General features: G+C 38.3%; 1 protein-coding gene across 1 annotated transcript in view; it reads right to left on the reverse strand.

Moving 5' to 3' along the window:
* Positions 1 to 27691, reverse strand: part of kiaa0586 (KIAA0586 ortholog) — a 175386-nt gene that overhangs the window by 58355 nt on the left and 89340 nt on the right. Inside the window, exons 15-28 of the mRNA XM_051647034.1 lie at positions 24769 to 24943; positions 24486 to 24659; positions 16747 to 16943; positions 16347 to 16448; positions 11408 to 11494; positions 8113 to 8291; positions 7552 to 7661; positions 5097 to 5281; positions 4805 to 4952; positions 4383 to 4581; positions 2372 to 2646; positions 1985 to 2061; positions 1758 to 1883; positions 894 to 1083 (exon numbers count right to left, since the gene is read on the reverse strand). Coding sequence (XP_051502994.1) covers positions 894 to 1083; positions 1758 to 1883; positions 1985 to 2061; positions 2372 to 2646; positions 4383 to 4581; positions 4805 to 4952; positions 5097 to 5281; positions 7552 to 7661; positions 8113 to 8291; positions 11408 to 11494; positions 16347 to 16448; positions 16747 to 16943; positions 24486 to 24659; positions 24769 to 24943 — 2224 coding nt within the window. The remainder of the gene's footprint in view (positions 1 to 893; positions 1084 to 1757; positions 1884 to 1984; positions 2062 to 2371; positions 2647 to 4382; positions 4582 to 4804; positions 4953 to 5096; positions 5282 to 7551; positions 7662 to 8112; positions 8292 to 11407; positions 11495 to 16346; positions 16449 to 16746; positions 16944 to 24485; positions 24660 to 24768; positions 24944 to 27691) is intronic.

Genomic DNA, 27691 nt, shown 5'->3' on the forward strand with positions numbered 1-27691 from the left:
TCTTTTAGTACAACTATTTATTGTTAACATTAACAATTATAGTTAATCATTGATTTTATTATTATTACATCATATTATTCATAATGCATCTTATGTTTTTATTGTTGTAGTAAAATGATTTTTGATTTTTAATTGTTTTAAAAAGCAGAAATAAAACAATAATTCAAAAATCGGTTCTGTATTTCGGTTATCGGACACTTAAACATAAAAATAATCAGTATCTGTCAAAATAATAATAATAATAATCCTAATAATAAGAACAATATCAGTCCATCTCTACTTTAAATTCATCTGTTATTTCAGCAGGAAAATGCACATCGAGCAGGGAATTTTCAGAAAAAACATTAGCAGAGAGAGTGCAGTGACTTTGCGGTTGTGTTTGAACGCGTTCACAGGCTGTGTAAGAGGATGCTCAGAGTGGGAGTGGGCCTGGTTTCCGTTCTGTTCCCCGAGCCTGAATTCTGATGAACTATCCAGACAGCCTGGCTTCCCCTGTGTCAGCCTGAGCTCTCTCTTTCACAGAGAGATTCTGAAGCGAAAACAGCTCAATTCCCTGTGTCCATATAACACGGGCAGTGTGAGACATGCCCCATTAGAGACGCCCACACGCAGGACCAGTTACACTGCCAAAGGGGTATAGGAAAGGGACACGGCCACCCAAATGGCCTTAGAGAGTTAACAGGCAAAAACAGAGATTAATGGTGATAGATATAACAATGTAAATGAGTGAAATGACATTTATGTTTGTAGGAGGAGTGCAAAACATAGGGAGCTTTAAAACGTCACATTCGCTTTGCTATTGCCTCAAGCCTATGATGTAGTAAAAATGTCAATAAATTCTACATTAAGTTCTTTGAATGAGTGTGTGTATTCTTGTATGGATGTATTTATACCTGTGTGTTGAGACAGCACCTCTCCAGGTGATGTGAGTGTTGCGTGGGGTGAGATCTCTATGTTTCTGGTCTCTGTGTATCTCTGCTGGTCTGTGAGAGAGCGTCCGGTCAGCACACTTTCCTCTGCAGCGGTCAGGGGCGGTCTTTGACCCTCACTGATCTCCTCACTGCTCTCCTCCTCCCACCATCTCTGAAAGAGAAAGAGAAATGATAATGCTCAACTATCCTGTTTGAACATGTGCCCCTAGCGCCATCTTCTGGATAAGAGCAGAACTGAGATAGCAGCACTTCAGCCAAATTTAGAGAAATGTTGTAAAACATATATAAACATAAATAATGCTCTGAGCTGGAACAGCAGCAATGATTTCACTACTTTCAAATTCTACATTTAAATCATTCACACAGAAAATGCCATCAAACTCCTATAACATACAGTAAACAAAACTGCTCTATATGCATCCACATATACAACACATTATTACTCATTCTAGTACTTCTATTTAACCCTGTGAGAAAGTAGACTTGGGAAGTTTGATTCATTTTAGTGAGTCAGTTCTTTCGGGCAGTTTGTTTCAATGAACTGGTTAAAAAAAACCTATTTGTTTGAATCATACTCACAGGTGTTTCTAAAAGTCCCTATATGGCATTTTACATGTGCTAAGTGTAGTAAAATAAATGTTTTGTTAATACTGCTAATAAACAGACAGTTGTATATCAAAGAAAAAAGTTCTTCTTTACAGTCAAGTGACTAACAAACACTTTGCAGATCAATTTAACTGAATCTTTAAAAAGAACCAGTTTAATAGATTTGTTCACAACTCAGACATCATTCGTGACAGCTGCTTCATTTGAGTCATGCTATACCTCTGGCTGCTGTGGTTGGCTCACGGGGCCACGTTCCATCCTGGCCAACAGAGACAGGATGGGGTCATGATGGGTGGGGAGGAGTGGCGCTCTGATCACCTGACCCTCACTGGGCGGGTCGTAGTCCTGACACCCAGAAAACTTTGTATCAAAACAGTCCATCTAGATACGATGAATACAACATCTGCATGAACTTGGATTCTGTGATTTTGCAGTCAAACATTCACCATGTCCTGGACTCCAAGCAGGGAATTGTTTAGGCTGGTCAGCAAATTAGGCAGAAGAACTCCCTCCTCTTCCAGAACTGGATGAATAGAAAGTTGTATCATGAACAATATGCACAAAAAAATGTGTTACAAGACTAGGAGCTGTTTCAAATCCTAGTGAAATGCCCATGTAAACAACATTTTTAAGCATCATAGGCAACTTTAGACATGAAGCCTGATCCAAACAGTCGGCTATTAAATTATGCTGCTTTATAAGATATACATTTATAAGATTCATTTTGGCCAAAATCTAAACATGTATCCAAGGCAATCCCAATGTATTGCAATGAGCTGAACATTTTCAACCTTGCAATGTTTGGCTGTGTGTATAAGTGTGTAATGTGGTACCTCTGACTGCTGCCATCTGGCTGTGAGTGAGCAGGAGCTCTCCTTCTGAGATGTGTCTGGCTGCTGTCTCTGTCTCTGTGACAGTCAAACCGTTACTAGAGCTGCTCTCTTCTGTTGAGGGAGATTCAGAGAAGGTAGCAGCAGGAGGGAGGTGAGGATCCTGGCTCACAGGCCCTGGAAGAGGTGGTGGAGGTGTCTCTGGTTTGGAGGGGAAAAAGGAGGATGGAGGTATGACTGATTCTTCCTCCTCATCCTCTCGAGCAACTGACATCACACTGTTTGGAAAGAAGAAAAAGCGCATGTCAGAGCATATTCCTTGCATGTTTATACTGACATATAAGTGAGACATAATAACCACATTATTACTCATTTCAAATTCTCAGACGTTAGCCAATCAAAAAAGAGATCATTTAAATGTACAAGACTTAGTGGCCGTACACACGGGAAGTGTTTTTGTGTTAGACAACTAGACAGAGCCGTTTATAAGGGGAAGGGAACACAGGGGTCTTAAAAGTTGAATGTTTAAAAAAATTCAGTGCTCATGGCAAGAGACTCGAAAAACCAGAAAAGGTCGAAGGGCATCCATATAGACCATGTTCGCATAGATCAACAAATAAGAATGGTCCCTTAAAGGTATTGTAGCAACAATTAAAAACAGTGCAGTGGAAGGCAGGACCGCGTCCTGTGTGAATGGCCACTTAAAGGGATAGTTCACCCAAAACTCACCCTCATGACATCCTAGATGTGTATGACTTTCTTTCTTCAGCAGAACATACAACAAACATAGATTTTTAGGAGAATATTTCAGCTCTGTATGTCTATTCAATGCAAGTAAATGGTGATCAGACCTTTGTAGCTCCAAAAATCACATAAAGGAAACAGAAGTAATCCATAAAACTCCAGTGGTTAAATTTTTATCTTCAGAATCTATATAATAGGTGTGGGTGAGAAACAGATCAAAATTTAAGTCCTTTTTTTCCCCTCTAAATCTCCACTTTCACTTTCACATTTTTTTGAACTACAAAGGTCTACATTCACTTGCATTGCATGGACCTACAGAGCTGAGATATTCTTCTAAAAATCTTTGTTTGTGTTCTGCTGAAGAAAGAAAGTCATACACATCTGGGATGGCATGAGGGTGAGTAAATGATAAGAGAATATTCATTTTTGGGTGAACTATCCCTTTAAAGGCACATTAACAGAAAGAGCCTGTTTAATTCTAAGGGCCAGAGAAAGGGTGGAAATGTTCATGTAAAACTAAATTATGTTATTACATTTTTAATGCAAAAACCTTGACTTACATTAAGTGGACTTTTGAGAGAGAGAGGGAAAAAAAGCTACAAAAGTGTACAATATGACCCCTTTAAAGAAAAAATGCACTGTTGTTTGTGCAATTGGAAAAATATATAAATCACAGAAAATATATCACATGAAGCTCATTTCATTTTATTTATGACCATGCTATTCCTCCTATTTATCCCTATATCAGGATGTATTTGCTGTTGTTAACAACAGGGGGCACTGTGGGTCTATATAGTTCCTATTCAATGACACATCACTAAGCCCATTTTTAGAGGTAAGCACAACCAATTTTTGCTACTACCAACTATTTCACTACTGGCAACTGGCAACAACATTTCAAAAACTTTACACGGGCCATTGCAATTAACGGGATAGTTCACCCAAAATGAAAATTCTGCCATTCCAAACCCATCTGTCCTTCTTACTTCCATGGAACTTAAAAGGAGATGTTTTTCAGAATGCCTCAGTCACCATTCATTTTTATTCTATGGAAAAAAAAGGTGCAATGGAAGTGAATAGCGACTGAGGTTATCATTCTGCATTACATCTCCTTTTGTGTTCCATAGAGGAACAAAAGTCATACAGGTTTGGAACAACACAAGAGTGAATAAATGATGATAGAATTTTCATATCTGGGTGTGTCATTCTTTTGGCTTTACATCAACACATTATGTAACTAACAAAGGGGACGAGAATAAACAATACGCACACTGACGGTGGCTGCTGCTCCTCTCTTTCACTGTGTGGCTCTTCCTCCTTTAGGGGGAGCTCTGTTCCAGCCCAGGGGTGGTTCTGCAGGCTGGCTGATTCTGGGCTCTGATTGGCTGTAGGAGGCGAGGGTGTGGTCACTCTGGTGGGAGATGGGATTGGTGTAGTAGCTGGTGTGTCTAAAGGAATTCTATCTGGACCTGAAAAAAAATGATGTGTGAACAACTGTGCTAACGCCTTTATACATTTTTGCTGTGTATGTTAGCAACCACCAAGGTCCAAAATGAACAATCAGCAAGCACCAAATGCAAGGAAAATCAATGCAATGCAATGTCATATGCAGATGTGGTAAAAAATTAATTTTCAACCCTGTTGGCTGTGTGTAGACAGATTCAGTATGGCAAAATCTTTCCTATGATCTACCTGGTGAAGCAGATTCCTGATGTTGGTTTTCTTTGGGAGACAGAGCCACAGAAAGATACTCAGAGATATCGGGGGTTCTGACAAGAGACAGTGGCTCTTTTAAGCTGGGATCAGGAGTGGGTACTGGTGTCGGTACCATAGTTACCTGCTGCAATGTTAGCACAATGTGAACGCAATGGCACCCCAAAACTCATCTTTATGATGTCATTACTCAAAATGAAAGGTTTTAACATCATGATGAACAAATGAGAGTTTAAAATACAATGTGCCATGTATGTGTGCATGCAAGCACCTCCTGAGTGGGATTTTCTTGTGTTTGGGCAAGGACAGTGGGCGCTCTCTGTGTCTCTCTCTGTCCCAGCATGACAGCAATAGTTTCAGCCAGTACCTCATTCACACACTGTCTTATGAGCTCAGAGTCCACTGGTACCCCTGCATCCACAAACAACTGCAGACCAACTCCACCTGCGGTCTCCACTGTAACACAAAACAACACAGAGAGAAAGATATTGTTAACTTGATTACAATTGCCATTGGTAGGGTGATTTCCCCTAAAAATAAAAAGGGTGGCTCTGTGGCACTTTTAAAACATTGCTCTGTTTGTTTGAGCATCACGACCAGTCCGATATAGCAACATTGGCTCAACCAATGGCATGAGTTCAGAGCGGGAGTATCTGTTTTTGCAACCAATGGAAGACTGCTTGGGGAACCTGTTTGAAAACAGTCATTATGTTGGCTTAACAAAGCCAAAACATACTGTTATTCTACAGACAGGATTTATGGTTTTCCCAAAAATTCCTAAACCAAGACCAAATTTATCAATTGTAAATCCCCCAAGAGCTTTCAAGTTACATGCACCGAGCTCTGCAGAGACCTTCAGGAACTGTTCAGGAATAGTGTGCTATGTCTTTTCTAGCTGATCGGACTTACAGTTTTCGCATAGAGGAAATTCAAAACTTCAAAAAAATTCCATAGGCTTATATTGACGGAATGTTCAAATGGGCCAACAGAATGCTTGTTAATTCAAACTCATACAGTCAAAAATTCAAATGTAAACAAACACAAACAAGGCCTTTAATCTGCTTTAAGCTGCTCTCTCTCTCTCTATTTATTTCTCTCTTTCTCTATCTATCAAACAGTTTATCTGACTATCTAGACATATAACCATTTGTATAACCGTCAAACTTCAAACATTTAAAACTCTTTTAAACTTTCAGTCAAGGCTATGTCAAGCCAACATCAAAGTTTGTCTATACAAACTTTTCCTAACTAGTCATTTTTGCTATTCCATTTGGTGTTGCAGACAATTATAAAATTTTCGATAATAAAAAATAAAAATAAAAAATATAAATCTTAATATACATATTAACTAATAATATGCATAATGCATCAAACAGTACACATCTGGAATTCAGTTAGATATTTCTCTGTGAAGCATTTCAAGCTGTGTTTGCTAGCAAAGTAATGTCAAAGCACCAATCTGATACCCATGTTGCCTCTCATCGAGCCTATTCTATATTCTTGCACCTGCAAGCGTTTTGGACTGCCGTTATTACAAATCTAATATACAGAACTGACACTCTTGACAGGGGTCCCCGATTCCTTTTGTCTAGGGCAAGGCTGTGTTCAAATGCAAATACAGTTCCTCTACAGGAGGAAGAGTCCAGTCAGACTGGGAATATGCTGACAACAGTTTGCTGATGGTAGACTTGTAGCTTCCTCTGCAAATTTGATACATCATTGATCTTTCTATTAAACGAAAGTGAGAATTAATGAGGTAAGACCTCCGCGGCGGCTGAGCAGAAGTGACGTGGCATAGACGGAGGGACGGAACGGAGGAGTAGAGAGGCTGATGATGAGCAATCACGCTATAATGAGGAAACACAATCTTGAAGGCGTGCTGACATGCTTGACAAATGCACAGCTCGTTTTCGTAGACACAATGAATCAAAATTAAAATTGGAGCAGTTCTACCATTTTTGTTGGTTTATGTGAGGCTTTATTTTGATAATGTTGTTGATTTTTAACATTGACTAGACACTTGGTATATTGGTGATGATGTATGATAGTTGAATTGAAGACTGAGGCCATGTCTACACTAATAAGCTTTCGTTTGAAAACATATTGATTTCGCTACATTTAAGCCTCACGTTCACACGGAAATGGTATTTTTCTCCAATAAAAAAACGGAGCATTTCGAAAATGCTCTCCATCACTGCATAATTTGGAATGCGATTACATGAAGAAACTGAAAAGGTAGTTTTCAAATTAAATGAAAACGGATTTGTGTGGGTGTGGCCTGACAAACTTCATCACTTCTTAAAGGTACACTACAAACCTTTGGGTTCTCTATCGCCATCTGTGGTTGAAACTTAAAATTGTAAGTTACTCACGGAAGAATGTTGCTTTGTTTAATTATGTCAGTTGTGCTTCAGTGTTTGGGTATCCTCATGGTTGCCTGTGATCAACAGTCTGAGACAGTAAGTAGCATATCTGCCACCAGACCTTCTTTTCTTTGTTAACACACATGACCTCAACAACCAAGGAAGAACAATGGAAGGCTAATATTTCAAATCGAATGTGACAAATTGAAATTGCCAAATTAAGCATGACAGCTCTGAATGTAAAATCATTTTTGTAAGCTTACCGTAGTGACTCGCAGTAAGGCAAGAACGCAATTTTCAGACGTGCTAAAACAAATGATATAGTAACAGCAATGATGCGAAACAAACAAAAAAACTGTCTACCTATGTTTGATGTTACACTTTCCTCTGGCTCTGATTGGCTGGCTGGGTCAGCCTGGGCAGGCTGAGGAAACATTCCAGTGATCATTCTGGCCATGAGCTGTTGCTCCACCCTATAAGAGAAAAGACAAATACTCTGCTTAAAGGGATAGTTCACACAAAAATGAAAATTCTGTCATAATTACTCAACCTTATGTTGTACCAAACCTGTATGACTTTATTTCTTTGGTGGAAATATATATTAACCTAATACATATTTATCAAATCCTGACAGATAAATTCAAATCCCGCCATACATTATTTCCTCTTAATGTTCCATTTACCTCAAAAATATGACATGTTACTGAAGTTAAATGTGTTGGGAATGCCAATTTTTGTATTGTCTGTAAGACGATTTAACTGTAACAGACTGGATCATCCAGTTATAAAAGTGTATTGGTCTCATAAACCTACAGATTAAGGCCTAATCTACAACATTTTTATAAACCAGAGACAGTTTTTGGAGTACAGGCCTGAACAACAAATGTGAAGCAGATGATATTTGTAAATATGGTGGGATCTCACCAATCCACCAGCCTGTTCTCCAGGGTTTCTCTCTGCTGGATGGTGTTCAGGATGGCCTCTGTGAGCGGTGTGGACTGGGAAGGCTGTGGAGGAAATGCTGGACCGTGATACAGAGCAGCTGGAGGGGAGGGCAGCCCGTTCAGCTCAATAGGAGAGTCTGGAACTCCAACGTGTGTTTTCTGAATCCAAACACAGCATTGAGAAAACTCAGCAATTTTATGATATATATCTGCCAACGGACTGCTTTCTAACGAGATGGATTCATTGACAATTTGGTGCTGCAAAAATATCCTTGATGGCTCATTGGATTGGACACTTTCAACGCAAATGACGGCAAATAAAAGCGCACATCGCGTACTGCGAGGTAATGGCAAACATGTGTTAGTCTGAGTGCAATTTCACAGTCGTCATTACAGTCTTGACAGAACAAGAGGTTGAAGAGAAGGAGGATGTTTGTTGTGCATAATTCCATTGCTGCATCTGTGAGCCAGCTTTCAACATTTTGGTCACTGGTTTGGATAATGTTCAGATTCCTTTGGCCCAAACTCAGGGTGGTCTGTGTAAGGAGTGATTAGCTCATTTCCAGTGGCCAGGCGCCAGAGAAAGAGGGAGTAATACATTTTGCCAGGCGGGCGCTGGGCCCGTTTGAAGTTTATGGCTCCATCTGAACAGGCCCGGCCAAATCTGAGGCACTGGAGACTTAGAGGAATGACATTTTAGGAGCTGGCAATGATCCGTGCCTGGAGTCCAAAGAGAGAGTGAGTTTGTTCAGACCACAGTCTGGTTTTAAGTATCTGTGTCCTTTATTTGGTCATTGGGAAAACTCGAGTGGGTGGAAAACATGCCAGTCCTCATTGAACAGTTGCAAAAGCGTGATTGCAGGCAATTGCTGTGAAAAACACTTGAATTTGTTTCGCTTGTCTCAATGTTCAGAAAGTGTTTATGTTTCTGGACTCATACCTGTGATTTTAATTAACATGCACACAATTAGAGAGCCACAATAGCACAAGAGGTTAAAAAGTCAAGAGAATATTTTAATTGTAATCACACTGTTGCCAACAAAGAATACATTTGATTTTTACATTTTCTGCAAAACAATGTCAGTGTGATACTCACCGTCATAATGCTAGTGTGTTCAGAGTGGTTGCCAGGATGTTGCTATGTGGTTGCTAGGGTGTTTTAGGTGGTTGCTAGTTGGTTCCTTACAATATTCTGACATTCTGGTCCTAAGATATAGCTTAGGTACCTCCTTTAATGTAAGTCTATGTTTTTTTTTTGTGGTAGATTTATAGTCTTTTATATGGCTTGCAATATATGAGTGTTTCTTCAACTTCAGGCACTTTCATGTCCCAGGGGTTGATTTTCTTCAAAACTTCAAAAGATTTTTATTTTTATATGAGGGTCTCATTAAAACTGAACTGGAAACTTTTTACAAGGCCTTCAATTATTTTTGGTCATTTCTAAATGCCTTTTATGTTCAGATTTGATTGTTTTAGCCTTGTCCCAGTCCCAGACTTTCAATAAGAAACTATGAAAATCCATTTTAGAAATACTATTTATTACATGTTTAATACTATAATAATCTAAACAAAGAGTGAAATGAAAATAAACCATTTCAATATTTATTGTGTGAAAATTAGTTCTATCAATTTTTCAAAATATTAAAATTGTCCCACAATTGTGGCATAATTTCCACCACACCAAACAATTTTGCCCTTAATATTTTTAATTTTTTCAAAAGTTAGTGTACTTGTTAACCAAGTCAACAAAAGTGTCATTAAAGAGTATGCTTAAGATAAAATATGAAACAAGTGAGGTTTGAACAAAACAAAGAAAAATCAAGCTAAATGTGAGCATTATTTGAGGGTTTCATTTCCAACCAAGCTGTAATGTTGTCAAATTACACAAAAAAGTGTGAAATATTATTTAATTGGGTGTATTTAGGATACATAAAATGTTGTCTATGAAATTAGCCTTAGCAGGACAAAGGCTTTAAAAATGTTAAACAATTTAAATAATCATTTCCACCACTGAATTATATTAAACACAATACAGATGTGAGATTTGGTGGATATGACACTGTGGTGGGAATTTTCAAGACTTTCAGAATAAAAAATAAAATGGCAATGATTAAATAAATCTCCAGTGATTTATGTACATACCCTGTTGGAAATATTATATTATTGATAGTGTGAAAATTTTTTAACAAGACTTTACTTTCTAGATATCCACAGTGCCAAAAATGCCAGAAGTTTAAGAAACACCTACAGTATATCTGCTTTCTTATAGCGATATACTTGAAGCATTTTGCAGAGAGACAGGCATCTCTTGGGTAAACCTCTCAAAATCCAAGCATACATTTTTTGTTTTATTCTAATACCAAATGTCTCAAAACAATTAACACCTTCTCCTCAATGAGAGAAAACAATTTCCTTTACCTCAGATAATTTATTCTTTAAGCCAATTCTTCATCTATGGGTACAGGTCCCTCTTAAAACCAAAAGGGGGCACTGTGGAACAGCTCAAGTTATTGGTGAGCAACCCCCCCAGCATCCCTTTATTTTCATTATAAACACACTTTTTCTCCAGTAACATCCACAAAAGGCTGTGAGACCAACACTTATTTGCCTTCTTCTATCTTCCCTCCACCTTCCGACTAATGACTACTGTGCTATTTTGGTGTTAACAGACACCTTGCCCTTGTACGACCGAGCGGTAGAATTGTCCTAAATGCCCAATACGGCGAGCGTCCTGTGCTGCTTGTTAGCGGTAAATATAAGGGACTTACGGCTCCGTGCATGGTTGAGTGAGCTGTGATGCGAGTGGAATTCCTGAACAGCTATCTAGCGTTGCGGTCGAACTGAACAACAAGACGATTATTGGCAATATTAGCCATACCCATCCAATATCAATCCATCAAAAGGCCAATGTAGAGCCCATTCTAATAAGATTTCTCAGTTCTTGGCAGAATGATATTTTTAACTCTCATTCATTCTCTGGTCTTTGTTAATTAAAGAAAATGATGTACTCCCACACCCTTTGGCTCCGAAAATCTCATTATCGAAGCACTGAGCCATTGATGGCCAATATTTCCGAGTAGGAGGGAGACGGAGAATGTGGGTATTTGGAGTTTGGTCAAAATGCTAATAGGAAAAAGTAGGAAACGTTCCTTTAACGTTAGGTTGGGTGATAGGGGCTAGTACCCGTAGGGTGGACACCAGGCTGTGATATGACCTTTATTTTGAAGTGTGTGTGGGTTGCGGGCCCACCAAAATGTGCTTTTAATTAAATGTACCTGGCTGATGTCGGTTAGTGTCAAGAAACTGGTTCCAGGAAAGCCATTTTCATCCTGATCTTCATAAGTATGTGGATCCTCAGCGGCCTGGGAGGCAAGAACACGAAAACAGAGGTCAGGAAGCTTCATGATGTCAGAAAAAACAAACAAAAAAAGGCATTAACTGCAGTGGAGATGTGTTACTTGTGTACATTAAACAAATGCATAAGGAAGAATAATGATGTTAGGCCATCATTAAAACAATCAATTTTTTTTTAGGTGATCTATCCCTTTAATTATCAGCGATTCATCTTTTCCAAACAAAGCATACTGTAAATGAAACCTCAAATGACCATCGTTGAAGACATGATGCTGACCACACACACACACACACACACACACACACACACACAACAAAGCGACTCATCATCCAATGTCATAGCCTCTAAACACATTACAGGAGGGACGAGACCGTGTCCTTAACAGGGTGTCCCTACAAAGATTCATTGAATCAATCTGTCTCATGAAAGAGATCATAAACTGTTACTGTATTAGAGAGAGAGAGAGAGAGAGAGAGATAGAGAGAGGGGGGAAATCATGCAGCAGTTTTTCAGTTCTTTGTCTCACGCAGAAAGCCTCGTTTCTATGGCAACTGAGAGAGTTGGTCTGCTCATGTGAATGAGCGGTCCGGATGTGCTGAGTACAGGAGTCAGATAGTGTTATATGCTGTCCTGATATACATTGTCCTGCTAAAGCACTAATCAAACAGCTTTTAAAGCTCTATAGTGACCAACGTTGTTCATAAAGTAGATTTGTTGTGTTTCATACTGGATAGTGTATATTGGAGATGTGAGAACAACAAAAAGGATGAATAAATGCATGCTGCATTTATTCAGGAACACTTGTTCTGATTGGTCAGTCGCTGCATTCTGCAGTCAAATATGGTTGTATAATGACCGCTAAACTGTAAAAATGACTATTGTCCCAGGCAAACGGTTTCTTACATAGCTGTGCTAGTTTCATTCTGTGGTCTCTTTCTTCTAACATATTTCACACCCATTTATTTATTTATTTCGTGAGTAGCTATTTAAAAAAAAGAGGGATAATGTTCAGTCAGTCAGTCATTACTGCAAAATAAAAATGACTATTCACCCTGTTGGAGTTTATTTTGAAATTGACAGGTTGTCAATATACAGATTGAGACTGTCCAGTATTTGTTTAGGACGTATTGGAGTGACTGCATTGGAGCTGCAGAAGCAGACAAGACTGTAGCAAACATGCTACACAATATTACTTACTATTCTGCTCACACACAGTTGCGCAATCTCACCTGCATACAGTTCATATATACACAAGCACACACTCTGAGATTCAAGGCACATGCAAAGAGATGAAAAGGGCCAAATGGTTATTTTGTCATTTTATGGCAAGAAAAAAAAAAAAAAAAAAAAAAAAAAAAAAAAGGTCTATTACACAACATTGCTCACAATTCACAACACCAGGGCTGCGTCCACTTGTACTGCATTTGATGAAGAACTTCCTTCTCGACTGTTAATAAATGCAGGTGTGTGTTAAGATTACATTTCCAGACATGCTTCATCTGGGAATGTGGGCATTATCCTGTGACCCGATTATATGACGTAGTTTCAACAACCTTGAAAATTATTTACTCTGGTTTTGTTATACAAGTACAAAAAGTACAAAAACTGTATGTTCTTTGGTAAGTTTTGGTGTCCATTTGATGCACACTTCAGAATTTCAGCAGATGCAGTAGGTCTTCCGTGTATTTTTCGCATACTGTTTTATGAAGGCACCAGTGTTTGAACATTGAAGTGTACGATTGAAAACCTCTCGGTAGGATTTGTGGGTTTGCTGTGCGTTTATACTGTATATATATATATATATATACTGCAGAGTGCATCTGGGTGTACTGTGTTTGTCCTTGCCCATGTCACATGTGGTTTTGTGTGTGGGTGGTGGCTGGGGTCAGCCAGTCTGATGAGTCATGGGCATTAATCGGGCACAGACAAACAGAGTTATGAACGCAGACATGCTGTAATAGTGCCCTGAGCTGGCAAACCAGAACACCTCCACTGAACTGCATAAGGCAATGAATCTTACACACACACACACATGCAAATACACGGACAGAGACACACATTCTCATTCTTTACAATCGACACAACACAGAGTGTCTAAAACCCCCTTAAAGCTGGTAAAAATCTATATAACGCACAGCCTCAAATGCAGGGCTCAACATTTTATCTGCTGGCCCGGTCAGGCCAGAACTTCAGAATTGTACTTGCTCTACTGACATTTTCCCTTGCCCGCAACAAATAAAATTAAGGCTCTGGGTTACTGATCAGAAGGTCGGGGGTTCAAGCCCCAGCACCACCAAGATGCCACTGTTGGGCCCTTGAGCAAGGCCCTTGACCCTATTTGCTCCAGGGGCACTGTATCATGGCTGACACTGCACTCTGACCCCAGCTTGGCTGGGATATGTGAAAAAAAGAATTTCACTGTATATGTGCAAATGTATAATGTGTGATAAATAAATAAAATTATAAATTAATTATAATTATAAGAATAGAGTCAGAACTATCCTTTCTATAAAAGGTACACTTTCAGCACTATTATATCTTTTTAAATAATATAATATAGCGACTGGTATAATTTAAATCTAGTTTTATTAACCCACCTCAATAAAAAACAAAGGTTGGTAAAAGTTAAACTATATATACTAGAAAGCACTGTACTTTCAACAGTACACACTAAAGCTTAACTGTTTAAAGTATTCACAAAACATTAGGTGAATCTGGCCCTCAAATGAATTAGAAAAACTGCCCAAAAAATGTTGTCTTCAATGTGGACGCAGTCATAAGAGGAAACATCAACAAATTACAGAGAAACGCAATTGATTATAAAAGATGCCATTTCACATCAATAAAATAAATGTTAGTAAAAGTTCCACTACAGGCAGGGTTGGGAGGGTTCCTTTTGAAATGTATTCCACTACAGATTACAGAATACATGCTGTAAAATGTAATTTGTAACATATTCCGTTAGATTACTCGAGGTCAGTAATGTAATCTAAATACTTTGGATTACTTCTTCAGCACTGGTTGATTTTTTCACTTGTTTTGACTATAAAAACTCTGCCAGTACAGTAAGACAAAATACACGTTAAAAATACATTCTCTGAAAAACCTAAATATCTTATGCAGTGTTGTTTCTAAAACAAGATCAATCAAACTGAAAAATAGCAAAAAAACTTACTTGTTAAATACCTTTTAAAGAGTGTACACATTTTTTTACTAACTGTATTAAAAACTACGTCTTTAATATACATACATATATACACACACCGATCACCCACAACATTAAAACCACCTGCCTAATATTGTATAGGTCCCCCTCATGCCGCCAAAACAGCACCAACCCGCATCTCATAATAGCATTCTGTGATGCTATTCTTCTCACCACAATTGTACAGAGCAGTTATCTGAGTTACCGTAGACTTTGTCAGTTCGAACGAGTCTGGCCATTCTCTGTTGACCTCTCTCATCAACAATGCATTTCCGTCCGCAGAACTGCCCCTTATTGGATGTTTTTTGCTTTTGGCACCATTTGGAGTAAATTCTAGAGACGGTTGCACGTGAAAATCCCAGGAGATCAGCAGTTACAGAAATACTCAAACCAGCCCGTCTGGCACCAATAATTATCCATGCGATTATCTAATCAGCTAATCATGTGGCAGCAGTGCAGTGCACAAAATCATGCAGATACAGGTCAGGAGCTTTGGTTAATGTGCACATCAACCATCAAAATGGTGAAAAAATGCGGTCTCAGTGATTTGGACCATGGCTGATAGTTGGTGCCAGATGGGCTGGTTTGAGTATTTATGTAATTGCTGATCTCCTGGGATTTTCAGGCACAACAGTCTACATACATATACAATATATAAAAAACTCTAAAACTGATTCTGGGCTGACTTAGTTAAAAACTTGCTTATGGTTGTATGAAAATTTGTACTAACTGTAAAAAATTAAAATAATAATTTGTCAACCTCGACGCAAAGTCAGAAGAGGAAACGTATCCACAAATTATTGCAAAACGCAATTGATCGCAATAGATGCAGTTTCTAATTTTATTTCCAGAGAGCTGTAATGGTTACTATAATACTAACAGCAGCAGGCAGACCACAAAGCTGCTTTGTCCTCCCAGACGCTTGCTCAGAATCCACTAGCGAACTGACAGAATGGCAATGAAGCTGCATCTGTTGCCTAGCAACCAGATGTGAATAGCTGAGATCTGGATTGTAGGAGTGAGAGCAGAAAACGCTGGCAGCAAAGTCCCCCTTAAACATTATACATTCAGCTCCACACACACACACACACACACCTCATCCATCTTCATGTGGTTGAGCAGTTTCTGAGAGCACACATGCGTGCACGCACACACAGCTTGGCAAAAATCAATGGCAGTCCGATGAGAAATGCAAACCTGGAACAAAACCAGTGCTTATAGCAGTACAGCAAACTGGAGTACAGCCAAAATATAATGGCATAATATCTATCCATACTCTGAAACGGAACCAGCTTGTGTATAAATACTATTAGAGGTCTTCGAGCCATGTAAACGTTAAAGTTAGAGCACGTTCTGGAAGTACGATCAATCTGAGAGCCTGCAGAAATACAGAATAAGCGGTTGCATTGCAACAAAACGGCAACTGAGGGAGGCAGTTTTCACCCTTTCTTACAGAAAGGGCCAAAAAAAGATAAATACTGAAAATTGGTTAGGCCAACCAATTAATGGCAAGCAAGCTAGTTACTGACGCTCATTGCTGTCTAGAGTATTCAATAAAGAGGCATTTTGTGATATTGCTAACGAAACCTATGATGCAATGTTTCATATTTTGACAAAGTCTAATTTGTGTTCTTTGTAATTTGAGAGGTCTTACATGAATCGTGGGAGGAGGAAGGATGGTATCGGCCGGAATCAATGGCTGTGACGAAGCGCGTCGGCTGCATAGAGCACTCTCAATGTTCACACCCGGCTGGACCTGCAAATAAGACACAAATCCATTATAACACAATTTAATATGAGCGTATGTTGAATAACTGCAAGTTCAAATTTAAATAAGAGGTGGCCCAACAAGGTGCGCTTCAAAGGTTTAATGCACAATTATTCTGTTCTCACTCAAAGCAAAGGCACAAAATCACAGCAAATAAATGTGAATATCAATGAGTGCGCCATTAAAATACTAATTTGCAGGACAATTTGCTGTACTACTTCTACTGTAAAAACAACAAAAATGCCACACTACTATGATACTGAGACACTAATATTCCAGCTCTCACCAGTATTTCAAGCTGTGGGGACCGTCTCTTTGGTTCTGACTGGACCTCCAGTAATATGGTGTTGGGCTTCCGAGTTGCAGGAAAGGTTTTGGGTTCAGGGACAGTGATAGGAGGGAAGGAGGTTGTTACAGTTGGGGCTTTGTTGCCAATGATGAACCGTGAAGGCAACAGGGCCTGGCTGTCCACTCTGGGCTTGCCTTGAGAGAGAAACACAATGTAGCATAGTGGTTAATGATCTTGGACTGCAACCGATAGGTTTAAATCCTGCAAGAAGCAATCCATGAGTTATCACCATAGAACCCTTGAGAAAAATACACTTAACCCCAGGTTGCTCCAGCTTTGGGCCAGAAACATATTCTACATTTTGAGACACATCATCACGTGAAATGTTAGAAATAATAATCTGCAGTTTCTCAGGCACTGGGGATACACAAACATGCCTGCAGAGTTAAACATTGCCATGAGAACAAGAGGCTATACTGAACACCTCTTTTTCCACATGATCCTTGAGTGGATAAGCAATACACTCTAGCAGCACAAATGTGCCTCTGCCAAACCTCTAAAGTCTGCACATCCATCGCTCTTATGCGGCAGAGATAACATCAGCACATTGTTTACAGGCAAGGGCGCAATGAGACCCCAATACTCACGCAAGAGGGATATTAAAGACAGACACAAACCCACACAAACCTACTTATTAATTCACCTTTCAACACACTTTAGAGTGATTTTAAAGGACATCCTTTGTACTTTCAAAGACAGTATGTTAGTCCAAAACACATTCACACACATCTGGCAGAACAGGGAGGCCAATCTGGCAACATGATTGGCATCTGTTCTGTTACGGGACCGGGAGACAAAGAGGTTCAGCCAGAGTATGCTAGTGTTGCTCGCTGCAGTTTGTGTCGTCCCTTTTCGCAGGAAGGCAAGTTACGGATGTACATGCCCCATTACATAGAGACAGTAGTCTGGCCTCGGCACATTAACGGCGAATGAGGAGGCTCGCATTAGCGTAAATCTGCTGCAAGCGCTGCAATCTGTTTTTCCCAGCCTTCCATACAAAGCAGGGGAAACAAGCTTTACGATTTCCATAAATTGGCTGAAGGGCACCCAAACAGTGGCTGTGGAGCAAGAAGCACTGACTCATCTGGAATGCACAAATACTTCTGATAGCAAACATGTGGGCTCCACTCTAGGACTGCCAATGAAGGAGCACCTGAATGGAAGCATTTGTATTCCAGAACCTCAAGAGAGATCATACCTCAAAATTCGAAACTAGATCGGACAGATTTGCACAATGATGGACAGTAAGAGGAGAGGAAGAAATGCTATTATGGGCTATTCACGAAATCAGAAAGGCCGAAAAGCATGCAAGGAAACAAAGCCCAAAATGAGGGGATAGAATTCACTGCTCCATGTAGGATCAGCTGCAAATGCTCTTGCATGGGAACTCGCCCAAGAGCATTTATCTCACTGACTTTACTGGATCCGCAGGCCACTACAGTACAGGACAGGGAAAGAGGACAGAGGCGGCAACATTGAGATGGTGGATGAACAAAAAAGGCAGTTAAAAAAACAGTACTGTGCAAAAGTCTGGAAGGCCAAAACATATTCTATGCAAGTATGTGATCGCAGATGCTACTAGCTATGCAAGCTCGATTTTGCGCGTTGTTGGGTTCCAAAATGCGTCAGACTGCAATTCATAACACAATAAAAGCTTTACATTCTGAAGGGTACCACAAGGGGTGCTATAACAGACATTAGTGTGAAAAGTCTGCTGCTTTGGTGAGTTTTCTCTTTCAAGCCAACTACTGTCATGGCGGATCAATAGCGATCGATTTTCGCTTTTAGTGTGAAATTACTTGTTTTAAACCTGGTTAAAGGAATGTTTCAGGGTCAATACAAGTTAAGCTCAATCGACAGCATTTGTGGTACAATGTTGATTACCACAAAAATACATTTGGACTCGTCCCTCCTTTTCTTAAAAAAAAAAAAAAAAAAAAAAAACACAAAAATCAAGGTTACAGTGAGGCACTTACAATGGAAATGAATGTGGCCAATAAAAGTGATTGTGGCAAATTTTTGGAGGGTTTAAAGGCAGAAATGTCAAGCTTATAGTTTTATAAAAGCAAGTACATTCATTCTTCTCTTAGAATTCATGTATAATTTGAGCTGTAAAGTTGTTTAAATTGTCCTTTTTACAGTAATTTTAGGGTTTGTTGACATTACATCGTCATGGCAACAAAGTTGTAAAATTGGCTATAACTTTACACAGTAAAGGTTAGTAAGTGCTTTTATGTTTACATGCATATCGTTTTCGTCTTGTGGCTATACTTTTGAGTATTTTAATGTTCAAAAATTGGCCCCCATTCACTTCCATTGTAAGTGCCTCACTGTAACCCAGATTATTGCTTTAAAAAAAAAAAAAAAAAACAAAAAAAAAAAAAAAAAAATATATATATATATATATATATATATATATATTATTTTTTAAAAATAATATATATATATATATATATATATATATATATATATATATATATATATATATATTTTTTTTTTTTTTTTTTGTGGTAATCAATATTAAGCCACAAATGCTGTCGATTGGGCTTAACATGTATTGAACATTCCTTTAAGACATGGCTAATGGTGCGTTCTCGCCAATATTGGAATTACCGCAATTACAAGATTCCGACTTGTTAAAAACCGCTCACGTCTTTGTAGAACTCATAATTACAAGTTGTAAACTCTGAAGAGCAAATTTTTAGCAACTTACCTGAATAACAATACGTCCAGTTTAATGGCACATACTTTTGATGGAAGCTCTATTGCCCCCTTGAGTACTGAGGTTTGTTAACGCCTCAGAAACGCAAAAACAATCTTTACGCGCATTCAACTGGACCACACGTTGGCAATGCTGTTTTCAGTGTAGGAAAATGCCATTTCAGTGTGGATGTGAGGAAGAAACAGCTAAATCAATGCATTTTTAAACAAAAAAGTATTAGTGTGGATGTGGCCTTAGATTTCCAAACATTCCTTTAGTAAATAGAAAATAAAAATAAAAAATAGAATACAATAGAACAGAACAGAATAGTCAGAATAGAACAGAAGAACAAGGAGACCTGCAAAAGATGGTATGGCCCACCGAAAGACAAGATCTCAACATTATCAAGTCAGTCTGGGATTACATGAAAAGAAAGAAGCAACTGAGACAGCCTAAATACTAAATACTTCTATACTAAGGCTAGTATAGAAGCTAACCCTACTATACTAAACCTAATAACCCTAACTGTCGCAAGTTCACCAAGATGCTTAGAAATACTTACAGTATGTGCCAATAACCTTGAAAAACTGAGTGCAAGTATACCCAAAAGAATGGGTGCTGTCCACTTCACAGCATTTTTCACAGTTTCCCAAAAATTTCACACAGTACTATATGAGCACACGCTTCTTTCTGCAACCACATGCAATTTAAAGCAACAAAATTAAGTCACATCTTCACTGCGGGGGCTACTGCCAGAGCAATTTCTCCTATCAATCAATAAAGTATATGTATTCACCTCAGAGACGGCATGACAAAGTGAGCGTGAGTTGCTCAAAACATCTAGTGCATGCAAGAGCAGTAAACAGGATGTGAACTGTGAGTCTTCGCAATGGATTGTTTCTTAATCAATAATATATTTAGCAAAGAACACAAAAAGATCATTTATTATATAAAGAAAGGTAGGGAGGGAAAAACGGAATCATGCATGCCCCTGAGCTTAAAGCCAAACAACAATTGCTGATTCACAACTTATTTTATTTCCATAATATGATGATAGAAAATTTCTAGTGAAACAGGACAATCTTCAAGGAAAATAAATTATATACTGGGAGTTAATTGGATCATCAAAAGTGGGCATTACATACAAGAAAACAGCAAGGCCAAATGAGTTTGCAAAAGCAATGGCTAAATAATAAGTTATTACAGACTACTAGGGGGTGGGTGATGTAGGCAAAAATGTATATTGTGATGTTCCTTCAAATGTCAATCAGTAACTATGGAAGTCAATGGAAGTACAAGGAAGTAAACAACAACAACATTTTATGGGTGAACATTTCCTTTCACAGAAAATAGTCTTCTCTACATGTTACATAGAAACATGGACAAAACACCGCTCTAAACAGTATAAGTTTACAGTCTGCCAAACACAAGAAGCCCTTGATCACTGGTGGAGTTGATTGGACTGCCACTTTCTTTTCTCTTCTATGCAGAACTTGCCTGCTGTAGTTTGCGTGTGACTGTGACTTGGGGGCCGTATGTGGATGAGCCATACCAAACATCTGCAGCAGATGAAAGGCTCATTCTCCATTCCCATGGGGCACTCTGCAATTCCCACCGTCCTCCCCGGAGAGTCACGGAGGAGGGAAAATTAGGCCAGCTCTAATCTACAGCCCTCCAGAGAACAAGTCTGAGCCTTGATGAGTCAATCCAATCCAGACCGGACCGGTCTGCACCCTCTCCTTCAGAGATACCCCCCCTGCAATCCTGCAGAACTGGCTCGGAAGTTATTAATGAGTCTGGAACTTTCTGCTTGGGTTTAACACACACATTCAGTGTGACGGGAAATAGAACAAGCCACAGGGACAAAACTAGCGGATGGTATATGAAACGATTAAAACGCCTTGGGAATCACCTCATCTGAAATATCACCCCGGGCTGGTAAAAGGCTCCTGATATGCTCCAAGTGCCGTTGGCCAATGCAGGGTATTAAAGAAGTTATCAGGAGATGCTTGGCTCCCGTTAGATGAAAGTAAGACAGGTCTAATAGCTACGGCTTGGGGAATGAGATGGAGACGAGGTGAAATGCTATCAGGAAAATGTGTCTTTAACTGACTTTGCCTTTAAAATTAGACAGAAAATAAAACAACATGTACAATTTCTACATATAAGGGTTCAAAAACCATGTCCTAACTAGATGTGATGCGATTAATCGGCGATAAATTCTTCAGTGTAAATTTCAGTTTTTACTTAACTAGCCACGACCACAAGTAACAAGAACATTTTTGCCTTATATTTCTGTTGTAATGCTGGGTAGCCCCACCCACAGTGAAATCGTATTGGTCTAAATTTCCCTCTCCACAGAACTGTATTAAACCTCAAATATGTTTTGAATGGCCTTTTCGAATTCAAAGCCAACAAACAAATTGCTTGTCGCTGGAAACTTAGCCAGGCACGCTATGATTAATTGACAAGCGACAACTAGACATGACCACGACAAGAGCGATGAGCATCATGGCAATGTTTTGGTCGTAGTTGCATATTAAACATTAAATATGCTCTGATTGTCTGAGAATGTGTCGCATTGCGCCAGATATTCATTTCAGTGTGAAATTACTTGTTTCATACCTGGTTAAGACATGGCTAATGGCGTTCTCGCCATATCGGAAATTACCGTAATTACAAGACTCTTACTTGTAAAAACATGTTCATGTCTTCCTAGAACTCGTAATTACAAGTTTTAAACACTGAATTATATGCAAGCTCCAATTTGACAGTCGTGGCATCATGTAAACAAAACCAATATGGCAGCGACCTCAAAAGGTACGTCAACATATTTCTGTTTCATATGCTATTTTATTATAGCCAGTGTTACCTGGAGCGCTTTCTTATTTAACATTTAGCAAAAACATATAAAAGTGAATTATTGATTGAATGAATGTAAAGGTGAAATATTTTGCTGTCATCAACAACAAAGCCATACAACAATCCGTTTTGGCCTTATGAGCATTAACATAAACAAATAATTTCTCGGTCTGAGGACGTGAACAGCTCCAAGTAGAATCTTAAAATTGTCATCTCGTAATTGCAGTAATTCCGACAGTACGTGAACGCAGCATCACATATTACTGACATTAGCATCAGGGTTCCCTCTGACCAATGAATCTCCATTTCTTTTCTCTAACATTCTTGTATTCGATTACTGGATGAGGATATTAAAAAATCATTCAAATTCAGTCCAATTCGCTATTGTATCATTGCAACTAATTTGTGATTGGTCAGTTTGACTGATTCATTGAAAAGAACTGACTGCAAAGAGCAATTTGCTCTTAAATCGGACATCACCATGGCTTGCTTGCAAGCAAGTTTTACGCTACAATACAAAATCTATCTGAGAAATTACTATAGAGCAGAACACAACTAGAAAATGTATATTTACTACGGAAACTCCCATAACTTCTAAGATTTTATTCATTGCAATGACTTTTACAGGCAAAAAAATATGATAAATGTAAGGAAATTGGTGCTATGACTATAAGAAAGGTTCATTCTTTAAGACACTGCATTGCAGATGTGATTAGCAGATTCTTCACTCTAGCGTAGCTCAGATCAGAGGTCGGTCCAGCAGACGGGCAACAGCCCACAAAATGACCACCTGCCATTTCAATAGTACCACTCCATTCTCCACCATTTCATTTTATTTTCAATACCCTGAGTTGCAATTCAGGAAACAACAGTTTTAATGACGAAAAGGTGCTTCGTCACAACTATTATTTCAAGCAATACCTTTAATTACCACTTCAGTCCATTGCAGAAAATAATACTAATGACTGGCAATTCAGCCGTTAACAAACTAATGCCATTAATTTTAAAAAAAATATCTCATAATACAAACACTTTCATGATGTTTTCAAAATGTTTTTGATTGGCTCTTTGCAATTACTGCCATAAAAAGTGGCCTTGTAAAGCGTGGCGGGGTTTTCATACATATGGTTGTTCAGGCTAATAAACCAAATTACCTCTAACCGTTCAAGGTCAGACCTGAGATGAAGCTTGTGGTGATTGCAGCTGGGAAATTGGGAGTGTAATAGAACAGCATTAATGTCCCTGACAGTGAAGTGATTAAAAGAGAGTGGCGTATCAAGGCTTTTTAACAAGTAGGAGAGGCATCCGTAATTAAGAGCTAAACTTACACTGCTGAAATGTATGTCTAATTAAGTCCATTCTTTAATGCTGCGGTGTATTTGGAGCCAGTCTGAGGAGGGACCATTTTATGAATGCAGAATGTGGAGGCTGTCGCAACCATTCAAGCCTTAGTGCACATCTTTATTTTTGAATAGACAAAGGTACAGGGGACACTAAAGAAAAATGTTTGGTTATGTGCATTTTCAGTTAAAGAGAGAAGCTTTGTCTCAAAAACTAGAGTCATCCATGTGAAAAACTGTTTAAAATGTAGTTCCATTTCCATTATAATACTGTTTATAAGATCCATATACCCAACTGCACTCATGGGCATTGAAGGTGAAGTGTGTATTCTTTTCTGATGTTAAAATACTCCTATCCCATCCTAATATGCAGTAATACTGGAAGTTAGGCATTCATAGGTTGAACAATATCTTTGTTTGAACATCCCGACACAGCAATATTGGCTCAACCAATGAGTTAGCGGCAGGACGATCTGTTTGTCCGACCATTATAAGGCAGGGGAAGTGTTTTGGAAACCTGTTTGAAAACAGATATTTTCGAAATTACACACTTTACCTTTAAACAGCAAGTTATCTCACTAGATTTTGAGACTATTTCAATTCTTTGTTTTCCACTAAGAATTATTTCAGTTCTGGTTGTCGTACAATGAGTATTTCTTTAGGTCTCAAGTCCCAGATTGTTGTGATTATTTAAAGATAGTCTGGTGTGTTAATAATAGTACTCTCTGGTGTGCAATGCAATTCAAGACTGTGTTAATGCAGGCTTACTACACCTAAAGGGATAGCCATGGGAATGAGGTAGTCCTGCACTGAAGAACCAGGCTGCTGTTGCTGGTCCGGGTCACTGGGGATGAACAGGATATGGGGCTCAGAGACTGAAGACTGTAGGGCAGAAGCACCATCCACAAACTGACTAGTCTGTGTTTTAAAAGACTTCATCTTAACCCCTACGAGAAAGAATAAAGAGAAAAAGTATCAAGACATTAAAACAAGTGAAGAGCTTAATACATCCTATTTAAAAATCTTTGAAATTATATAGGTGCCTATATAACTCACCTTTGACAGTCTCTATTACTTTGGGTCGTTGAATTTTGGATTTTGGCAAGGGGGAGTTGAATCGAAGGTAAGGGCCTTTCTTCAGTGTTCGGCGATGCCCCTCATAAAGAGCTTTTCCGTACAGCTTGGCCAGATACTCCTGATCATTCTGAGCTTTTAGCACCACTGGCTGAGCCTGAATAAAAAAAAAATTTAAATACACTCAATCAACAAACTTACTCATGTGTATCATGTTTTATTGTTAATCATCAAGAAAACATGCTACACTATAATAGGACACACTCATCCATAAAATATCATAAGGGAGACCTAGGAATAGCTGTCAAACTTTTAACACCATTACATATTTCTCAGGGTAGATATATATTTTTTAGATCAACTCCTGCATAGCCACATACCTTGAAGTCTTGTCAAAAAAGCTACTGAACATTATCATCAATCTTGCCCAGGAATATAGAGAGTTCACTGAACAAATGTTGCCCGGTTTTGTGACAACTTGCCCCAGTAGCGTGGCATCTCATCACACTATATGGGACATGTTGTCAATGTGGAACTGGCTACTAAACCAGTTGTGTAGGCTTCATGTGAAAATTGGGTAAAACAGTTATGCGGCACATAACGATTCATTAAAAAACAAAAATGGACAAGGTAACATACAAAAATATCATTTATAAAACGTGACAACCTGCCCTTAAAAAAAAATGTACAACATGCCCCAACCTAACTTTCATGAAAAATATCTTTGTCATATGAACACATTTAAACTTTTTGGAAAAAGGATGCCTACATAATTTAACTGACCCTGTCTGAATGTATGCCAGTGTGGTTTGATTATGTTTGCTTGTTTCCTCAAGAGCTATAACAAACAATTATGATTGTTACGATTTACTTTGGAGGGTAGAACTCACATAAATCTATATAATTTAAGAAGGTTTTAAATAAGGTGTTTAAAACATGTTGAGAAAAGATACATATGCACAATTGGAATTTTAACTCCAAATCTTATTGTTACTAAGAAATGGTAAACTGAAGTATAAAACACTATTTCTAATGTTAAACAGTACATTGCACTATGACGCATTCATATCTATGGTAAACATTGTACACCATCCTGATACACATTTATTTGGTAAACTTGGTACACTTCACAATGACACATACAAACTAGGTTGCATGCAATAAAACTGGTCACAGTGCACTTCCAAAGTACAAAAATCATAGACTTGCTCATGTAAGCATGGAATAGCCAAATGGATTTAAAACGCTTTTATGGATTTTTTTTTTATTGAAACACTCCATATAGGCAGAAACTATTTGTGGCACACAAGTAGGCCAACTATTAATGCACAGGAGACTCAACCCTTAATTTCAACAGAGTCTGATGTTAGCATGTTGCTAAGCCAACAACGTGCTACTCTAAGCATAAAGCTACTTAGCACACACAAATATTAGGTAACAATTGTCTATTTAAAACAGACTGAATTGTTTTTGTATAGATACTTTTCACCAGAAAGTTAGGTTGGGCATGTTGTCGCATTTTTATCAGGGAAGATTGTCACGTATTATAAATGATATTTTTGTATGTTACCTTTCCATTTTTGATGTCTGGAGTGTTTTGAAACACTCTATATAGGCAGAAACTATTTTTGGCACACAAGTAGGCCAACTATTAATGCACAGGAGACTCAAACCTTAATTTCAACAGTGTCTGGTGTTAGCATGTTGCTAAGCTAACAACGTGTTACTCTAAGCATAAAGCTACTTACTGTAGCACCAACAAACATTAGGTAAAAATGTCTATTTTTGAATAGATTTTATTTTTTTTGTATACTTTTCAGTAATCAACATTTCTCTCTGTTATGACACATCTTCAACCTATTTTAGCATCGTAAATCTAGCAAACAATTTTATATATTCATTTGGAAAGTCAATGAAATGCTAGTGGATTTTTTCTTTTGCTGCTGGAGCAAATAGGAATGCAAAAATATTTGCTGTGGTCTCCCATTTACTGCTATAGAAGTTTAACCTAATTTAAAACATAGCTCTTTGGAATATTCTATTCTGATTAGTCAATCGTCATTCAGCGGTCTGATATTTCTGAATAGTGACTGCACATCCGGAGATAAAGTGATATTTCACCAGACATCTGGGTATTGTGAGCCATCTTTCCTACATATTACTCTGCGATCTTAACAAGTAAAGCTAATAATAAAATAATTTTAACTAAAATCAATATTTAATGTCCATATATTTAATTACTTATTTATTTAGCAAGTAGTCATGTAACAAGCAGGATAAAAAGCAGTCAAATGATCATTTTCTGTGGTCTCTTTCTTCTTACATAATAACATAATTTCAACACAAATCAATATTTCATATCCATTAATTTATTTGGTAGGTAGTCGTGTAATAAATGGGATAATGTGCATTCAGCCGGTCATAATCTCAAAATAAGTCCCTTCAGGGTGATACAAGACCCTTCACTCTGGGTCATTGCAACAATGATCGGCTGACTGTACAATTTCATTTCCTTATTTTACATCGGCATAAAAGGTGAAAAGGGTCTGTTGGGTGAAATAGTCAATTTTTTAAAAACACGTTTTTTCTACATTTCTATATTTATAATCTTGTTTGCAATCGTGGATGAACTGAACAGGCATCTGAGATTGCCTTTAATGTTAAAGAACCATGTGATGCTGCCTTAGATTCTGGCTCAAATGAGGTACAGTTGTGCTCAAAAGTTTGCATACCCTGGCAGAAATTGTGAAATTTTGGCATTGATTTTGAAAATATTACTGATCATGCAAAAACAAAACTGTCTTTTATTTAAGGATTGTAATCATATGAAGCCATTTATTATCACATAGTTGTTTGGCTCCTGTTTAAATCATAATGATAACAGAAATCACCCAAATGGCCCTGA

The sequence above is a fragment of the Myxocyprinus asiaticus genome, chromosome 20 (assembly GCF_019703515.2).
Source record: "Myxocyprinus asiaticus isolate MX2 ecotype Aquarium Trade chromosome 20, UBuf_Myxa_2, whole genome shotgun sequence".
NCBI classification, from domain to species: domain Eukaryota; kingdom Metazoa; phylum Chordata; class Actinopteri; order Cypriniformes; family Catostomidae; genus Myxocyprinus; species Myxocyprinus asiaticus.